Consider the following 13,058-nt stretch of genomic DNA (forward strand, 5'->3'; position numbering starts at 1 on the left):
CACAAATATGTCAATTGTTATCAATTGCACCAACCTTTAACCCTTCCATCATAAACCTGCATGTTTACATACATTAAAGACTGTTTACTTCTCCTTTCTGATTTCCACATTTTTTTTTTTTCAGGTGGGCGTGTCGACTGTTTGGAGCGCGACGTGATTGGCTGGTTGGGCTGAGGTGTTTTGACTGATTTATATGGTGAGACATTTCAAAACAAAAGTCTTTTAAGCTAGCAAATGAGTAAAATAAAAGGTTATCTGTTAAATATAAAAGCATTTGTAACAGGTGCCAAACTAATGTGCTGACATGTGTCTTGTCAGCTACAGTAACAAGGCTATGGAGCGTTTGACAGTGAGTCTTATTCCGAAGAAAGAGCCAAGAAAGTCTGAAGAAAGCGAAAAGGCCGCTGGTAGGAAAGAATGAGCGCAGATGAGAGATCATGAAACACTGATGGACACCCTTGCCCCATCTGCTGGTCAAAATGAAGCACAAACTATATTAGGTTGTCCTAAAACCTACTAAAATAATAAGAATTATAAATTAAAAATTATCCTTATTTTATATTAAATATTATACACTCACTAATTATTATTATTCTGCTCACCAAGCCTGCATTTATTTGATCCATGAAAAAACAGAAAAGCAGTAATATTGTGAAATATCTTTACTAGTTAAAATAACTGCTTTCTATTTGAATGTATTTTAAAATGTAATTTGTTCCTGTGGTCAAAGCCACATTTTGAGCATCATTACTCCAGGTTTCAGTGTCACGTGATTCTTCAGAAATCATTCTAATATGCTGATTTGCTGTTCAAGAAAGATTTTTATTATTATTTTCAATATTTAAAACAGTTGAGCAAATGTTTTTCAGATTTTTTGATAAACATAAAGATCCAAAGATCATTTATCTGAAATAAAAAGCTTTAGTAACATTATACACTATACCACTCAAAAGTTAGTGTGTGTGTGTATATATATATATATATATATATATATATATATATATATAGGGAAAGAAATTATTGAAATTTATTTCAGATTTCAGATAAATGCTGTTCTTCTGAACTTTCTATTCATTAAAGAAAACTGAAAAAAATCTACTCAGCTGTTTTCAACATCATAATAATAATAAATGTTTTTTGAGAAGCAAAGCAGAATATGAGAATGATTTCTGAAGAATCATGTGACTGGAGTTATGATACTAAAAAATCAGCTTTGAAATCACAGGAATAAATTACATTTTAAAATATATTCAAATAGAAAACAGTTATTTTAAATAGTAAAAATATTTCAAAATTTGACTGTTTTATTGTACTTTGGATCAAATAAATGCAGGGTCTTTAAAAACACTGAAAAACTTACTGCGCAAAAACTTTTGACTGGTAGTGTAAATGCAAATTTTAACATGTTATGTAACAATAATATGTGGAACACATAATTCAAGAAACAAAAGCAAACTTTTACAATTTTCTTTATTTTATGTTGTTGGGACCATGACATATTACTTTTTTTCTATAGGGACATAATGAGTTCACAAACGTTTTAAAAGAGCAAAAACTAAACCGAATATAGATGCTAAAAATAAATAAACACTGGAAATGAAAACTCTCACCCACAAATGAAATCATTGAAGAGCTGGAGGAAAGTGCATTTTGATTCTTATGACAGGTTTTGTGATCTGACATAATATATTTACAGGCAAACAGAATTCAAAAACATCAAAAAGAGGAGGGTTGTGGGGTTGTACATGGTTTTGGGTTTAAGGTTGACATATTTTTATAAATACCCAGAGAACAAACACCATTGATGTCCTGAGTTTTAATGTGATCTCAATTCTGCCCTGCAGAAACACAGACACAAACGTCCTGAGAGGTCTCAGATGGGATATCGCAACCCCAGGATATGCAGGTAATACTAGCTTAATAAAGAAAAGGGAAAATCAGATCAACAGTGATATAAAATCCATATGCAGTACCTTGGGAACCGATCATGTCTCTATAAAATTAAACACTGGAATGATGAAGAAAAAATTGGTCTGTGATTATGAGGAACGTCACTATTGTTAGATACGAAAAGCCAAACAACCAGTTAAACAACTAAATGAACCAAATCATTAACTGCAATCCAGTGAGAACCAGTAACAAATGGGCAGTCATTCTGTAAACATTTTTAAGGAACAGAAAATGAAAACCCGTATGACTTTCTGTCATCCGTGAAAGATAAAAGAAGCTATTTAGAAAAAATGTTCAGGCCGCTGTTTGCACACAACAGTGTTATTTAAATTTCAGTGACAAAGTTTGGAAGAAAGAAAGTCATAGTGGTTTTTAACCACATACTGTAAGGTTGGGTACATTTATGACTATTCTGTTAGCTGAATATCAGACACTGCAAATATATATTTCTCAAAAGGCAGAGATTTCTATAAACCCTAGACATAATTCTTAGACATAATACTTTCACCCAGCCATGCAACAACTTAAACTTAAAACAAAAGTTGTGAACTGAGCTCAGAAGCAGCTCTGGAAAATAGATGCTGCAGCCTGAGGAATAATGACCTCATATCTTCCCCGCAGCCAATCAGGACACAGCGTGAATACAGCCACTGCTGACTCACTTCCTGTCCGTGGCTGCAGTTTTAGAGGAGAAAACTTTACAGTTCTTCAGTGCCTGTAATCAGTGCAGTGGATGAAAGCATTTACGGACAAAATGAATACAACAGAGTAGAAAAGATAGATTTATAGAAAAATAACTAGAAGCATTCAGTAAGGCTGTTTGTTTCAACTTTCACACAGCTGATATGATGATAATTAAACATGAATTCTTATTTACACTCTTGAAACATCAAAACTGAGAAATATATGTGGCATGGCTGCGAAATTACTCTTCTTAAGCAGGCATGAAAAGATTTCAAAGCGGCATTAGCACCATAATCTCACCAAACTGAAGCAGCGTATGTTTAATTTTTCCAGCTGCTGTTACATACTATCCTTTTGACCATAACACTGTTGCTTTGTAATACTTCACTTCACCTGTAGAGGACAGCAGAGAGTTGTGACTCTGGTTTCCCTACTCTGAAGTTCTGTACAAAAAATATAATGGTTGAATGCTAATGGTTGAAATTTACATCATGCACATTGAAAACAGAAAACCAAAGCATACTTTCAGCTTAATACTTCTGTGACTGTTATGTTGTAAATTACCACAGAAAATACATTCTTAGTAAGCACTTGCAGTGAGAGTCTATAGGGTAATCTATTGCAAAGGGGTTAAAATTTAAAAGGTGCTGGTTGAATGCACATATATTAACTAAAAAGTATGTTGTTTGAGCGGTAAAGTTGTCTAAATTAACCCCATTTTCAAATTCTTCTACTCAAACACACCTGGTTTACTCATGAGCAACTCATGATATCATTAGTGGAAACTCCACAACCTGAAAATAGATCCAAGACAATGTGTACTCTTGGCATGTCTCCAAAAATAGGCCTTAATAATGCCTTATGCAGTGGGACTACTTTTCTAGGTGGATGGATTTACCAGCATAATTCCTCTGAGTGAAGTTTACTGGATTTAGATGGCCATAATTGGTTGAAGTTGGATAACTTTTCACAGACTTGGGATTAGCAAGTCATTTAAAGACAGTAAGTAATGTAGAAGTCCTGTGGCTTGCAGGCATGCAACATCATAAGACATTGATATTTGGTTAAATTTCGGTTGCGACGTCGAGTGACCAACATTTAGTGTCAATTCAACGACTAATGTCAACATTAATTTGATGTCCAATGCTGATGTCAGGATTTTGTTGTTTTGAGGTTGTGCCTAATTGACGCAAAATACTAACGTCAACCCCGATTTTCATTCTCAGCCAAAATGCAACGTCAACCTGACGTTATATTGATGTCCGGTGCCTGCTGGGTTGCTCCATAGACTTCCACTGTAAGTGCATGCCAATTTGATATTTTCTCAGGTAATCAACATTATATAACAGTTGCTGTTGACAGAGCTTACCTAGTATTGAAAATATTATGTTAAACAAGTGATCACAAAGGTGTCAAATCGTCAGCACAATTTTAAATCACCCAATGTTTCACAAAAGAAAACAGGCAGCTGGGAAAAATGCACATATATTGATCGATGTTTAAAAGCAACACAAACACAAAACATAAATGTAAATAACACTGAAAAATAAAATCTTAAACCATTTACTGCCTAAACATACATACAAAGGATTGTTCAAACATAACATTGTTATGTTCTTGTCCAAAAGTACCTTTAAAGTACCTTAAAAGTTGGTTAATTTCATCTCAGCTGAGAAATGACCATGTGACTATTAGAACATCAGCACACACACACAGATCTGGCTGTGCCATATAAGAAACCCTAAACTCAAATATGTGCTGAACTTCAATTCGTAAGCATCAATAATGGCAAGAAAACTGTATAACACTGACTGGAATGATTCAAGGCTCTAAAAACACAAGTGTTCGGTCGCCTCCCCATCTCAAACCCAGTACTGGTTCTTTTTCAGTGCTGGGTTTGTTGTCCGACAGTGCTGTATTAACTCAGGATCTGCCCCTTTGGAGTCCATGTTTGACATGGGGATGTTATTCGCGGGATCGGTTTTCCTAAAAGTCTCATTACTCATTTCTCCATTCTTCGGCTTTGCCGCCACCGTTTGGACGTTGTGCTTTCCGGTTTTGTTGCGTCGGACCAAGTAGTAGGCCAGCAGTGCAGCCATAAGCATGAGTAGGAGGACGACAAGAATGGGAATAAGAATAGCCCACAATGTATTTCGTCTAGACACCACAGGAGTCGCTGTAGTGCTGCCAGAAGCCCCGTCACCATCTCTCCACATGGGCTCATGTTGACCTGGATCACTGTTGTCAGAAGTGGACACCGGTGGCACTTTGAGCAGTGTTGCGCCATAAGTTTTAGAAGGGTCGTAAGGAACCACATTGAAGCGCAAGACGCACTCTGCAGGAGGAACGTTGTGCGCTTTGAGAAGGAAGCGTGCTTCATCTTGACCTTGACCTCCAGCATTTTGACCAGCGGTTGTGTTTAAGATCTCCAGAGCTACCCGACCTTCATCCAGGTCTTGTTGTGTAAAGGAACTCAATAGTTGACCATCATCTGGCCCACCCCTCTTGACAAACCGAGCTCCTTGAGGTTGTTGGATCATGCTGAAGGTTGGAGATGTTCTGGTCTTGTTGGCCAGAGGTGAAGCGTCCAACAACTTTCTATCTACGAGTACAGTAGCACCTCTGGGTAGGAGGGGATTCTGGGCCACCTTCGCCAGTGGTTTCACGGTAATGTTGAGGACGGAGGATACATTTGCTGCCCGGCTTCGGGCCACAAAGGCCACGCTGTCTCTCGGTGAAGTGGACTTAATGAAACGAACACTCACTCTTCCCTGTTTGATCTGCTTCTGCGTGAAAGCCGACGTGGGCTGTCTGTCCACCATTACGGCTGCGTATTTCGGGACATTGGTGATCTTGTAGAGTACATCCTCCTCAATGGGACCCCCAGTAGAGGTGCTCAGCATGTCCTCTGTGATTAGCGTCTCATCATCTCCCTGCATTACGTGGATCTCTGGAGCTTTGTTCAGTATCAGAGACTTGGCCAGGATTCCGATATGCAGCGTGTATGGGTCTGTTTGGTGTTTTCCGTCAGACACTACAAATTCCATGAAACCGTCGGACAGACTTCCATCACTAACAAAAGCGACCCGCCCGGTGTTAATGTCTTCCTGGCTGAATTGGTTGATCCGGTCTCCGAGGTCGGTGTAGATGACATGTCCGTTAGCTGGACTCTTGGAGATGGTAAACCGGACCTCGTCTGGTGTGCTGTCCTGGTCAACCGTGTTGAGGTAGTTTTTGGAGATGATGGTCGTGGAGCCCTGCAGTGCTTCCAGGAGCAAGTCCAAGCTTACAAGTTCTGGTGGGTTTGAGTCTCGCCGTCTGAGGGAGATCAGGAAGATCTCCTCCAGAACCACGGCACCGGGTTGGACTTGAGGGGTGTGGCCACTGGGGTTCAGATGAACCCGGAAAGAGAAGCTATCCGAAGAGGCGCTGGAGTCATCGTGATTGTACTCCAGATTACCACGTGCCACGTCATCCTGTAAGAAATGGGGAGCATCACGAGGCAGGTCGGACCCTCCGAGAGTAAGTCGTCCATGAGTGGGAAACCGACGCACTTCGTAGACAATGTCCTGCCCTGCACGTTTCTGCTCAGGCAAACTGGCTAGCAGGTTAGAAGCATCCAAAACAGAGCTGTCAATCACTTTAGACTGACCCTGGACCACGGACACACCTGCAACACATTAACAAAACACCAAAATAATTAAAATTACATGATTTTAAGACCTGCATCCTACAGAGATTAGCGTACAACAGGACCCTGTAGAGTTTAGCCAGACCATGATCAAACTCACCGACCTGTAATTTTGTAGTAACTCTGAAGACCTTGATAAGCTTGCTTGGTGGTCTTTGATTAGGTTCTGACAGGGGTGCCCAATTTTGGTTCTGGAGAGTCTGTGTCCTACAGAGTTTAGCTCCAACTTGCCTTAACACACCTGCCAAGAACTTTCTAGCATGCCTAGTAAGAGGCATGTTAGCTGGTTCAAGTGTGTCTAATTGGGGTTGGAGCTAAATTCTGCAGGACACCTGCCCTCCAGGACCAAGTTTGGGCACCCCTGGTTTTTGAGTTAAGCCAGATTTGAGAGTCACAGTGCTCATGCAGAAAATACAAGTTTTAATGTGGCTGCATCATGTTCAGTTCCCACAACATTTGCCAAATTGCACCACAATTGACAAAAGCACCTGCATCAAACATAAACATAAATAATGCTTAATTGGTAGCTACCTTTGTTCTTCCAGAGCTGAGATGACACATTTCGATTGGCAGCGTAGTATGACACAGTGACTGGCAGGCTGTGATGCAGCTCTGTTGCTGGGGGAGATTTGAGGGACAGCTCAACTGAATCTTTCAGGACCCAGAAAGGCTGAGAAGGCATCTGATGCTCATAATACACAGCACCTGCATCCAACTAAACACACAAGAGGAATTAAACACAAAAACCTATTTAAAACCACAACCTGTAACACTGTTCATAAAACAGATTAAATGGTCAGATGTTGAAGCATCACAGATGAATTAGAATTATAGTTGTCATTCTAAACTGTAAATAGTTGCTGATTTTATGAGTTTAGATTTAGCATGCAAAAGCCTGACTGTATGAGTGAATAGTGCTGCCCTCTACTGTCCACCAATAATATTTACACATATGCTGCCCTCTTGTGGCATTACAATGGAAGAGGCTTAATAGCACATTGAGGGATTTATAACAATGTCAAAACAATTATTAAGCTGGCTTGAAAAAGCCAACTTACTGATCTACTATTTAAGCTTCTTCTCCTTCTTCTGAGCCAAAATTTAGTCAGTATCTCCTCCTAGAGTTAAAAAAAAAAAGCTACATCCACCAAACTCAGGTCAGACCTTCAGACTGGTCTGACTTGGTGTGCTATATCTTTTTTAACTGCTATAACTGATCCGGCTTATGGCTTTTGAAAAAGAGTCTATCAAAACCACAAAAAATCCTTTCATTGAAGGGGTGTAAGCTTTTGTACAATGAGACTTTTGCTGTCTATTGACATACTAAAGCTTAACAACTCCATTGGGGGCAGTCGTGGCCTAATAATTAGAGAGTCGGACTTGTAACCCAAAGGTTGCGGGTTCGACTCTCAGGTCCGGCAGGGATTGTTGGTGGGGGGAGTGAATGTACAGCACTCTCTCCACCCTCAATACCACGACTTGAGGTGAGTCCCTTGAGCAAGGCACCGAACCCCCAACTGCTCCCCGGGCGCCGCAGCAATGGCTGTCCACTGCTCCGGGTGTGTGTTCACGGTCTGTGTGTTCACTACTGTGTGTGTGCACTTGGATGGGTTAAATGCAGAGCACAAATTCCTAGTATGGGTCACCATACTTGGCCTCACGTCACTTCCTTTCCTTTCTTTTTCCTTTTCCTTTCATACTGGAAAAAAACTGCTAAAACCAGCCTAAGTGGTTGGCTGCTTTGGCTGGTCTCCCTGGCTGGTTTTAAAGTGTCTTCGGCCACTTTTTGGCTGGTCTTAGCTGGGAGACCTGCTAAAAGACCAAGCAAGCTTAAACCAGTTACTTTCCGCTTAAAACAGCTAAGATTAGACAACCAGCTTAGGCTGGTTTTTAGCTGTTTTTTGTTGTTAAATCAGCTGATTTTAGCTGTTTATTTTATTTTAGCTTTTTTACTAAATCAGCTAGTTTTTTAACTGGGTTTTAACCTTTTTTGCTAAATCAGCAAGTTTTAGCTGGTTTTGAGCCTTTTTTGCTAAATTATCTGTTTACCTTAGCAACTGCACAGTAGCTATCTATCTATCTGTAAGTTTGTTTGTTTTTCTGTCTATGTAAACATTCTAGCTTAAAAAACTTAAAAAAAAAATTCAAACTTAAAACCTTTAAACTTGTTCAAACTTTCTGCATAGGCTTTCTTGAGACATCTTAAAGTGTGTCAACAAACTTTACTCATCTAGTTCTATATAATGATTCTAATACCAATGCTACTAACAAAATCTAAACCTTTCTGAAATTTAGCTTTATGTGTGACTGGTCTCCTGCAAGTGCATTTTCACAACTGTACAATGTTATTTACCTCAGTCTGAGTAAATTTGGTGATCTCCTCAAACTGTCCACGCTGGTTAGGTTTGATTATTCGTCCCAAGCGAGGTGGTTTCACTAGCGAGTATGTGATTTCATCACCGTCTTCACTTGTTATGGCCCGTAAAATATCTCCACTGATGACCTGCCTGGTGCCTGTCAAGCATCACCAAACAAATCACATCACTCCACTGATTTTTTTCATGAAAACACATTTTAGCAACTATTATTGATCTATAAGGTTGTTCCAGATAAGATTACAGACTGTTCATGATGAAAAATGACCTCCCAGTTTTAAGTTTTATAAACAGTTTCTCTCTGGGCCAATAAAGATCTTTCATTTGGCCCAGAGAGAGACTGAGATTTGGATTTAAGCTCTGGATGTGTGGAGCCCACCTGGGAAGACCATGAGTTCTCCCTCCGTTTCCATGGAGATGGTGAGCTGTCTTGCCTTGACAGCGAAGCGGTAAAGAGGTGAAGTGTGTTCTCCATCAGTCACGGTAAAGCTGAACCCACCAGATTCAGAACCTGAGAGCAGACACAAGCACATCACATTCACTACATCATGTTATACTCTTAAAACAAGGGTTCTTCAATGGTTCTTTGCAGCACATTAGACTTATCAAAGTAAAAGTTCTTTAAGGGAACTTTTATCAAAAATTCGGGTTATAGTGAGTTGCTATGTGATTGCAAGGTGTTCACATAGTTTCGAACAGTTTGAATAGTTCTTGTACATGCTCTATAGTACGATTGCTAAGATGTTCTGAGTTGTTTTATTGTGTTTTTGTGTTTTAGTATGTTGCTTTGCAATGCTACTACTACTTTGCTATGATTGCGGTGCTCTGAGTTGTATTTAACGTATTGCTATGCTTTCACTAATGTGTCCTGAATGTGTTTTAGCATGTTGCCATGCAGTTGCTACTCTATATGTGACTGTGGACCACAAAACCAGTCTTAAGTTGCACGGGTATATTTGTAGCAATAGCCAAAAATACATTGTATGGCTCAAAATAATCGATTTTTCTTTTATGCCAAAAATCATTAGGATATTAAGTAAAGATCATGTTCCATGAAGATGTTTTGTAAATTTCCTACTGTAAATATATCAAAACCTAATTTTTATTTAGTAATATTCGTTGCTAAGAACTTCATTTGGACAACTTTAAAGGTGATTTTCTCAATATTTAGATTTTTTTGCACCCTCAGATTCCAGATTTTCAAATAGTTGTATCTTGGCCAAATATTGTCCTATCCTAACAAACCATACATCAATGGAAAGCTTTGCTAAGGCATTCTGAGTGTTTTTTACGCTGATAGCACATATACATCATGGAGACTTATACACATATACATCTGCAAGACGTAATTTTTAGAGCGTTTGCTCATCTGCAATACGTCTATAGGATGTTTCCTATCAGATGTCAAATAGATGTCCATTAGTGCGCCCACCTCCCATGCCGGAGACCCGGGTTCGAGACGTGCTCGCAGTGGGTGCGAGTAGTTTTTTTCCCACATCAATACACTTCATAATGACAAAGCGAAAACAGAATTGTCTTTCATAATTAAAAATAAAAAAAACTTAAATAAGTACATTGCATAAGTATTAATACCCATACTTGGTACTTATCCGAAGCACCTTTTCAAGATTTTTTTGGGGGGTATGATGCGACAAGCTTTGGACATCAGCTTTTGGCAATTATCTGCCATTCTTTTCCTCACCTCTTCACCTCTCAAGCTGTGTCAGAGCTTGGATGGAGGCAGATGCACATTTTCAGGTTTCTCCAGAAATACTTGATTGGGTTCAAGCCCAGGCTCTGGCTGGGCCACTCAAAGACATTCACAGAGTTGTCTATAAGCCGCTCTTGCTGTGTGCTTAGGGTCATTACCCTGTCGGAAGGTGAACCTTCTGCTCAGTCTGAGGTTTTGAATGCTTTTGGTGCATTGAGCTTTTCTTCTACTCTGACGAGTTCTTCAGTCCCTGGTACTCTGCAGGTGATGAGCGGTGCTTGGTTTCTTTCAAACATGATTTTTGGAATTGAGGTTCATCAGACCAGAGAATATTGTTTCTTACAGTCTGAGGGTCCTTTAGGTGCTTTTTTTTTTGCAAATTTCAAGAGTGTTTTCATGTGTCTTCACTGAGGAGAGGATTGATTCTTGCCATGTCATAAAGCTCGATCGGTGGAGTTATGCACTGATGTTTGTCCTTCTGTACATTTCTCCTATCTCCACAAATGATCATGGAGCTCAGCTAGAGTCCATCAATTGCTCTGTTTGGCCAGGAGGCCAGCTCTAGGAAGAGTCCTGGTTGTTTCAAACCTCTTCCATTAAGGGTAACAGAGACTACATGCTTCTGTGAACCTTTAATGCAGTAGAATTTTTTTCGGAACTCTTTCCCAAGCAATGCAATTCTGATGAAATCCTGTTTCTGAGCTCTACAGGCAGTTCTTTGACCTCAGGGCTTGGGTTTTGCTCTGATATGCATTTTCAGCTGTTAGACCTTTTATTAAGGTGTGTGCCTTTCCAAATCATACCCATTCAAATGAATTTGCCATGTGTTAACTCCACTCTAAGTGTAGCAACATCTACAAGCAATATGAATCATCCTAAGCTAAATTTCAACTGTCCCAGATAAGGGTATGAATACTTATGCAACGGAATGGTTTAGGTTTTTTATTTTTAATAAATTTGCAAAGATTTGCAAACCTGTTTTTTGCTTTGCCATTACGGTGTATGGAGTGTAGACTGATGTGGAAGAAAAGTAATTTAAAGCAGTTTAACATAAGGCAGCAACATAACAAAATGCTAAGAAAAATGAATACTTTCGCAAGGCAAGGCTGTTTTATATGATTGTCTTGCCCCAAATCTTCTTTCTGGTCCCTCATCAGGAGGCCTACTGTTTTTTTTATTTAGTAGCTGATATTTTATTCTGCTGTCAAAAGTTTTAAAGAACTTGATTCAAAGAAACCGATGTCAACCCACCCTGATGAATGAATAAAACCTCTCCATTATTAATCTGAGCCTGGGTGAAACTGTCCACGCTGTCATCCGGGGACACTTTAAAGGCAACGATCCCATTGCTGGGCATCTCAATAGCATACACCAACTCCTCTGGAGGGGTGTCGAGATCATCGCTGCTCAGCATATTGGCTGTGATTTCCGACTCCTCACCAGCTAGAAGCTAAAAGAGCACACACACACACACAAAAGAGAGAGATAAACAAACCAATAAACAAGATGGAACAACTAAACTGTTGTTTTCAGAGGTGTCTAACTGTCTGGAGTCGTTGGGATGTGAAAGAGGCAGTTATGTCTCCTCTGATGCTGCTCTAATGGATGTGTAATGGACAAGTTGCTGAAAGACATTCTTAAACGATGAAATTCAGCTGGGAGAGTGCAGGGCTGCCGCGTGAGCGCCACACATCAACACATTTATCTGTTCCTCAACGCTTTCACTGCCTCCATCTACCGCTCTCCTGAGAGGCCGAGGGGAAAAAAGATGGAATTGAGTACATGGCATAGTGCCCTGGAACAGAAAGGTCTACAAAGTCATTATCATTTAGTAATCTAGTTTCCGCATAACGTGACCTTCAAGATTTAAGTGCATGTAAAATCATCTCCTTTCCGTCCTGCGAGTGCTGTTTAATGGAGGGCAATGTGGTGTCATTACCAGGGTAAATATTAGTCAGACCAGATGACTCTCTGTACTGCCCTCTGGTGACTGTTCTAAGACCTTTACATCGCTTACTGGGCTGTATATGGATGAGCGTCCACTAGATGGCAGCACTAGACCAGCGTACAGCACGCGTGAAGTTTATGAAACAAACATCTCCCAAATTGAGCTGGAAATTGCTGTTTCTTCATACTCAATATTTAATAGATGTAACATGGATCAGAGGCTGCATGGTAAATCAAATCCCAGCATGCCGTGCCGAGGCCTGCTTTGATGGGGAACTGCAATCTTTCTCTGATTAGACTGGTGTGTCTCTATCGGGCCCAGAACTGATATATTACAGTGTGTGTGTGTTTGGGTAATCGTGTGATTGTGTTTGTGTGGATGAATCTCACGAAAGTTTTATTTTTCATGCCAGAATCAAAAGGAAAACCATATGAAATTGTAAAACGAGGAACATCATGATTTTTGGCACTGGGTCTTTATTTTAATGACGGTTATCGCAACTAAATGCATAACAGAGCTCATTCACATTACTGTAATGTGAAAATAATGATTATTTCTTTTTTAAAGTACAGTTAGTGAATGCCATATTAGTATTTGTTGAACTGAATTTGATTTACCCAATTTTAGTTTCAGTTTTTTTTTGTCACATTACGGTCATTATAATGTTTTTTTATTTTATTTATTTACAATACAATAATA

The 13,058-nt window shown here is 39.6% G+C and overlaps 1 protein-coding gene across 1 annotated transcript in view; it reads right to left on the bottom strand.

The window, feature by feature from the left end:
- Positions 1-1,453: 1,453 nt before the first annotated feature.
- Positions 1,454-13,058, bottom strand: part of cspg4 (chondroitin sulfate proteoglycan 4) — a 71,950-nt gene continuing 60,345 nt past the window's right edge. The window contains exons 6-10 of the mRNA XM_073832042.1: positions 11,663-11,861; positions 9,080-9,211; positions 8,679-8,839; positions 6,857-7,040; positions 1,454-6,304 (exon numbers count right to left, since the gene is read on the bottom strand). Of these exons, the coding sequence (XP_073688143.1) occupies positions 4,497-6,304; positions 6,857-7,040; positions 8,679-8,839; positions 9,080-9,211; positions 11,663-11,861 (2,484 nt within the window). The 3' untranslated portion in view covers positions 1,454-4,496. The remainder of the gene's footprint in view (positions 6,305-6,856; positions 7,041-8,678; positions 8,840-9,079; positions 9,212-11,662; positions 11,862-13,058) is intronic.

This window comes from Garra rufa, chromosome 25 (genome assembly GCF_049309525.1).
Source record: "Garra rufa chromosome 25, GarRuf1.0, whole genome shotgun sequence".
Taxonomy (NCBI): domain Eukaryota; kingdom Metazoa; phylum Chordata; class Actinopteri; order Cypriniformes; family Cyprinidae; genus Garra; species Garra rufa.